Consider the following 6954-nt stretch of genomic DNA (forward strand, 5'->3'; position numbering starts at 1 on the left):
TGAATCAATGTAGGTATTTTATTTTTTTTAAAGGCAAGCTTGGGTTAGGCAGACCCCCACTAGTTATTTAACGCAACACTGGGTTTTGAACTACGCATTTGCGTCCTCGTGCATTTTTCCATGCATATTCAAGCCCGGCCAGTGTATTGCTCAAGTCAGGTTTGGATCGATCCGACTTGAAACCCAACTCTAATTTGGGTTGGCATTTCATGTCCATATCTGGGAACTTAAGTTCAGATCGGGTCTATTACCCAACAGACCCGACCCATTGACTGCGGATGTGCATCGCAAGATAACTGCCTTCCTCTGAGAGCTTTATCCATTCATCTCTCTCCATTAGTAGCAGGGAGAGGCGAAGAAGAAGATGGCGGCTCTACTATCCTCCTTCACTCCTGCCTCGCAATTAAAGCCCTTCTGTTACTCCTCATCTCTCAAGGTAGAAAAAAGTAACAATCAATCGCTCTCTCTCTCTCTCTCTCTAAAACACAGAATCTCTATCGTAGGGAAGCTCAATTCCATCGTTGCCCACATTGGTTTTGAGAAGAAGGAAGAACCAACCTATCATTTCCGTTGTCTGCCAAGCCTCTTCTTCCTCCGTTGCCTCTGAAACGAATGCTCCTCTCGGTGACTTACTCTACTGAGCTTGTTGGTCAAACTATCATAGTTTATTTTGTTGGGGTTTTCTTCGAAATGAGAATGGTTGTGGGTTGATATTTTTGTTTCTGATGGTTGTTCGGTTTATAGGTAGGTTTAGGCTCAACAATTTGGGGCCGCAGCCTGGTTCCAGGAAGAGGCAGAAGAGGAAAGGGAGAGGTATTGCAGCCGGGCAAGGAAACAGCTGCGGGTTCGGTATGAGGGGCCAGAAATCCCGGTCGGGGCCTGGCGTTAGGCCCGGTTTCGAGGGCGGGCAGATGCCGCTGTACCGACGAATCCCGAAACTGCGAGGGATTGCTGGGGGTATTGATTCTCTCCATTCCCATTTCCATCTGCTCATCAGTTTCTGCTAGCTTCCTTTTTGAATTCTACCATGCTCGGAAATCGGTGGCTGAATTTCATGATTATGGCATCAAGAAAGCATTAGGATTAGTGTTCATTCATCTCTTTCGTTGTGGTATCCTAGTGAATAGTGAATGGATGCTGGAGGACATGGAAGTGCCAGGCGTTTAGTTCAAACGTGTTTAGCTGTTATCACCTTGTTGCTTAATTAGTAAAAATTCTTGATACCATGTTACCAACTATCAAGAATGATTAGATCGCAACTCACGAAACATGCGTTGTTTAGGCCCTATTTGGTTTCTGAAAACTATGATGTCTCATTTTGAGATATAATGATCCGTAGCAACAATTATTGTTATTGAATTATGATTGTAGTCACCAGCTTTGTGGAAACAAGGTTGATATCAATGTTTCTGCATGTTGGGTTACATTGCGAATCTGATAAGGAGTGGTTACCGGCTCCCCTTATAGTGAATGTTGAATCTTAAATCCTAATACCAATTGTGATTGACCTGACCAGTAGCGGCTTTTGGTTTTTACTGTTATGTAAAAGAAGCTGATATTATGGGTACCGTGCTGCACGCTGGAAATGCAAGACTTTACTGCCTACTTATCTGTTCTGTTCTCTATCCGTTAACCATTTTGACCGAACCAGTCATCCTACTTTATTTTACTTTGAGCTTCTGCTTTGTATTATGGGTTGCAATTGCTTTCTTTGTCTTGTTTCACATGTATGGTTGAAATGCATCTTATGGTTTGATGACCACGTTCCTAAGCCTTCTGTATGAGCCGTAGACAGTTCAAGCAAAATGGCATGACAACTCTTCTATATGCCTGTTGTAGCCCTCAATCCCAATTGACCAGTTCTAACTGGTTCTCCTTAAATGTGCACTGATACCATGTTTTAATACTGTGTGGTAGAACATTCAACAAACAGAGGAAGCTTAATATGGGTCCATCTAAAAGCAGGATCATTTTAGTGGAAGAGGAAATCACTGCCTAGTATTTGTCTATGCAAGTCATTTAGCAGACTGCTGATGATTCAACAGGTACCATGCTGGAGTAACATGATCTCCAAACACTTTCTGACCATTCTCCTCCTATTGAAAGGATCAAGAATCTAATTCTAGTTTGATCCAGTTCTGAAGAGAAAATATCCCTAGGATTGTTACTGCTTTCTGCAATATCTGTTTATGGCTTCATGCTTTGACTGATGGTCCAAAGACAGCCTTACTCTGAACAAAAGCTGCCATCATTTGCTTTAACACCTTTGCAACCAACTCCTCATGCTAAAGTTTTCCTTATTGGAACATTAGCTGGTTACTGGTGTGGATCATAGCCCAGCTCTTGATTTAATGCCAATAGAAAATATTTTGAGGTTTAGTTTCCAAAATCATGTCTCCATAACCATTTTCTATGTTAAGCTGTCTATGTCCAGCTTTTAATTCCAGCAGTTGGCTGCTGGAGTTCTATGAATCATGATCGTGACATTGTGTTGTACTCTACTAATTAACAATAGTATGGTCTCTGGATTCTCTTCTTTTATCACTTTTGAGTTTATTGGTATATTCTACTACTGCATAAGTATCTTTACATCAATCGATAATCGAATGCATCATTAGTTAGTATGTCTTAATGAACCTTCCTCAATCTTAGGTTTACCTTTTTTACTTCCTTTCCTTGGTCATGGAAACCAGTGTAATTTGTTCGTGGAAGGAAATCAGTTGTTTCACAATGAAAGAATAGGTTTAGGCATTCAAGAAGAATAATTCTTTGGAAGTAGTCTTGCCTGTCTAATTGGAAGACTGGTGTGCATCGTAGAAGCTGAATACACGTGGAGACTATATGTGAATTTAATTCTTACACACTTTAGTTAGTTATGGCCAGTCTGCTTTTTCTGGGCAGTTGTTCGGGAGGTCAGGTAAAGCTATTTTATTGAAAGCTAATGCAGTTTTGCCACTGTTACATATTTTACAGTAACTTTAGTGGAGGAATATATATATATATATATATATATATATATATATATATATATATATATATATATTGGTTGAAATAATATCAATACCCCAGTTTTGGGAGGCAAAGTTATTTTACCTAATGCTCCTGACACAGTTTAACCACTCTTCCATACTGGTATTTGAACTGTTTGTGTCTACAGTAACTATAGTAGAGGAATATAGGGAATACATATTGACTGAAGTAATGTTATGACAACAGTTTTGGGTTGAAAGACCAATATCTTCCTAGTTTCTCCCAATATCATAGTTCTAACTTTCCGAAGTGTGTAGAGTGGGCACTAAGATTGTCATATAGAGGTGATAAATTTGCTAAATTGGACCTTTTTCCTCTTAGAAATTTAGCAAAATATTTGGTGTTATTGGAAATTTGGAAATGTTGGTTCTGGCACGGTGAAATCATGGCATGTGATTTGAGGCACTGCTTTGTTTGATGTAATTTTTGCCATGTTTTGGCTTGTCAACATAATTGAAAAATCTAACTTTGGTAACTTAGCTTATCTTGTGAAATTATCATGACTTTTTTTGGTTATCTTGTTTACTTTTGCCCCAACCTGAAAGATTCAGCAAGAAACACACAGATTAATAGTGTTAGTTGTCATTTGGATGTTCATACTTTGATTTTTCATTAGAGGTGTTCCTTTATCATGATTTTGATTGCTGCTTTTGGTGCATTTCTTTTCACTTAATTAGATTTTAACTAAAAAATGCCAACACTTCGTGAGTGCTTTGATCTCCTACATATACAAAGATGTTTGGAAAAGTGACTGGTCTTCCATGATAAACGAGAGCATTATTCCATTATTAATATTTCATGTGAAGTCTCAAGTATTATTCTGTTAGTGCATCATGTACAATGATATATGTTTTCTTGAGCATGTGGATGTATCATAATAGTGAATGTTTAAACCTGTGCAATAAACATTGGAGACAGTTCGAATTTTATTGTGGTAAGTTTGAAAAAAAAAAAAATTATGCTAATGTCATGATAAATTCAAATTATGTCATTCTTTTAACATACTGTTTACCGTTTTATGTGGATTTATTGGTCTTTTATATTGTATCAAGTTTTATATAAAGTTTCTCATTTGCTATGTCACATGGGTGTGGGTACGGGTGCGACACAGGTGCGGAGCAATTTCAAATTTTTTGGACACGGGGACACGGTTATATATATATATATATATATAACAATAATAAGATTGTAAATTTTAAAGCAAAAATAAAAAAGTAATTCTATTGAAGTAACAACACAAACTTACCAAAATAAATGGACAAAAATAGACTCGGTCAAAGTTGACCGAGTCCAAAATGTGGACGGACTCGGCCCCGGTGCGTTGATCGAGTCCGACACTTAGTTGACCGTGTCCGCCCCGTGTCTGAAGCCGCACCCATGTCCGCACCTGTGTCGGGGCGTGTCGACGCGGGTGCGTCGACCTTTTAGCCGAGTTCGTGTGACTTAGCTCATTTGTGATATCTTTTAACTTTCTTTTTTAGTTTTAAATCCTCTGAGAATTTCCTCATATGCTCCCAAACCATTTTTGTTCTTTTCACAATATCATGAGTTTTTCCTTGACGCAAACATTTCAAGGACAATATTTGCAGCACCTTTTCTATATGTGCTAAAGATCGTGTCCTATCCTTTGGTTTCCAGGTATGCATGCAGGCTTGCCTAAGTTTGTCCCAGTGAACTTGAAAGATATAGAATGTGCAGGATTTAAAGAAGGGGATGAGGTATCACTAGAGACCTTAAAGGCAAAGGGATTGATAAACCCATCTGGTAGGGAAAGGAGACTTCCTTTAAAGGTATGTCGTTTTAGCTTTTCTTGTGCTTGTAGCAAGCCTATGTTGAAAGGTCAATTCCTTTTTCTTATGTCAAAGATTCAAGTGTTGATATGTTTATTTAAAAGCCCCATAGCAGTTGATTCTTCCTCCCTAAAGTTACTACATGTTTCAGTTATGAAAAATAATAATTTGGTGGTGACTATCGTGTTATTATTTTGAGCCCCAAATGAATCAGAAAAGTGAGTATCGACATAAGGATCCATCTTTTACCATATATTCCAAAAACTGGCCTGTGCTTTGAAAAGTAAACATTTTAAGACCCAAACTTTTTTAAGAAATAGACGAATGGGGATGTAAGTCTTATTGACCGAGGTTACTGTATTTTAAAACTAAGTTGCCTATAGTAAAATTTCTAAATTGTCCTTCCTCTACTGAACATAAGGTTTTTTTTTTGAAGCAAGGGTAGAACAGATATAAATTAAGGTCTTTCAGTGTCTATTTCTTAAAAAAAGATGGGCCTTCATTAATCGACAGGATATTATGGAATAAAGGTTGGGTCTGTTTGGACAGTTTCACAATCTTTCATGGTTTTCCAATAAATTGCTGAAAGTTGACAAGTTCTACATATGCCACGTTTCCCACCTTCACTGCCAAAGTACATGCACCAACTAGGTAACTTGATCTACCTCAATGATACAGTAACTACTAAGACAGATAGGGGTGTTAAGTGCTGTCAATTTCTAATATGGCAAGCTCATATTGAGTAGTAGCTGTGTACAGTCGATATATTTGTAATTAGATGTGCAAAAAATTAAAAGATGAGTTTGCCCCCTTGAGGGGGCATCCCTTTTGCGCAACGCAAAGCTGCAGTCTCCTTGGGGGTAAGGGGGATGGCCTTGGGGTTTTATGCTGTCGGAGGAGTGAGCATAACTCGGTAGGAATCTCCAGTGTGACAGGTTTCTCTCTGTTAATGTGGTTTCCCTGAGTAGCAACCCACACCCCTTACCCCTCAGGAAAAAAAGGAGATTCCCTTGAAAGTACAAACATGTAAATAATGTAATGATTGATACTTCTAAACTACATCATTTGCAAAAAACTTGCATCAGAATAGTAATGCAGAATTATAATCAACTCTGTAGCCCGATATGTGAAGTAACTGCCTGTGAGAATGTAGCATGCCCTGTTTCTTGTAACAATTCTTTGCCTGTAAAGATAACTGTAATAGGTAGGATCTTTCTAGGTTGTGTGTGTGCAAGTGTTTACTGCCCAAATCTAATTCAAACCGGATAAACAGATTTTAGGAGATGGTGAATTGAGTACGAAGCTGCACGTGAAAGCCCGTTCCTTCTCAGCATCGGCTAAGGAGAAGCTTGAAGCTGCTGGGTGCACTCTAACTGTACTGCCTGGACGGAAAAAGTGGGTGAAGCCCTCTGTTGCAAAGAACTTAGCTCGAGCTGAGGAGTACTTTGCAAAGAAAAGAGCAGCCTCGTCTGGAGCAGATTCAGCATCTGCTTGAACCAAATGTGAAACGTAAAGTGATGACCTTATGTCATCAACTCAAAAGGCAGTATGGCACTGCAAGAGGTGCAATTAACTTTGTGATATACCCATTCACTTTTTGTTCACTTCATGATGAATTCAAACGCAAACTGCTGTTTTTTTTCACATGGCAAGGTTTAAATTCTACCTACAGCTGAAGGAAGGATGTTGGTGCTTTTTTGTTTTAGAGAAAAAAGAAGAGAAAATCAAGCTTTTTTCTGCTGCCTCCGAGACATTTGCTTATCTTGATTGGTTATAGTTATTTTGAATTGTTTTTTCTCTTTTTGTTTTCATGAATGGATGACTCAGAGTTCTTATGTTTGAGTACCATAAACCATCCTTTTGCATGCAATTAATCTTTTTTGTTCTTCTGTTACTAAGACCTGGAAAGATTCACCACATTGTTAAAAGTGAGCGTCTTCAAAAATTTGAATCTTTATCGGTGTGTTTGTATGTCTGCTTATCCAGATAGCAGGATTTTTTTCTTAGGGGGCATTTGTTACATGTTTTTTCCTATGAAAGAGGTTCTCTTTCATAGGAAACATGGCTTTTTCTTACAAAGGGTGAAACAAACATGTTTATGAGACATATATGGTTTTCAAACATAATCTTTTAT

The 6954-nt window shown here is 38.3% G+C and overlaps 1 protein-coding gene across 1 annotated transcript; it reads left to right on the forward strand.

The window, feature by feature from the left end:
• The first annotated feature begins 296 nt into the window (after positions 1–296).
• On the forward strand, positions 297–6562 carry LOC149812402 (large ribosomal subunit protein uL15c-like). Its single transcript, XM_089992805.1, has 5 exons — positions 297–436; positions 504–624; positions 745–957; positions 4669–4820; positions 6094–6562. Exons 1-5 carry the CDS (start codon positions 365–367, stop codon positions 6313–6315), a joined length of 780 nt encoding a protein of 259 aa, XP_089848931.1. The 5' UTR covers positions 297–364; the 3' UTR covers positions 6316–6562.
• Positions 6563–6954: the final 392 nt, after the last annotated feature.

Source organism: Nuphar pumila, chromosome 17 (assembly GCF_984573655.1).
Source record: "Nuphar pumila chromosome 17, dmNupPumi1.hap1.1, whole genome shotgun sequence".
NCBI lineage: Eukaryota > Viridiplantae > Streptophyta > Magnoliopsida > Nymphaeales > Nymphaeaceae > Nuphar > Nuphar pumila.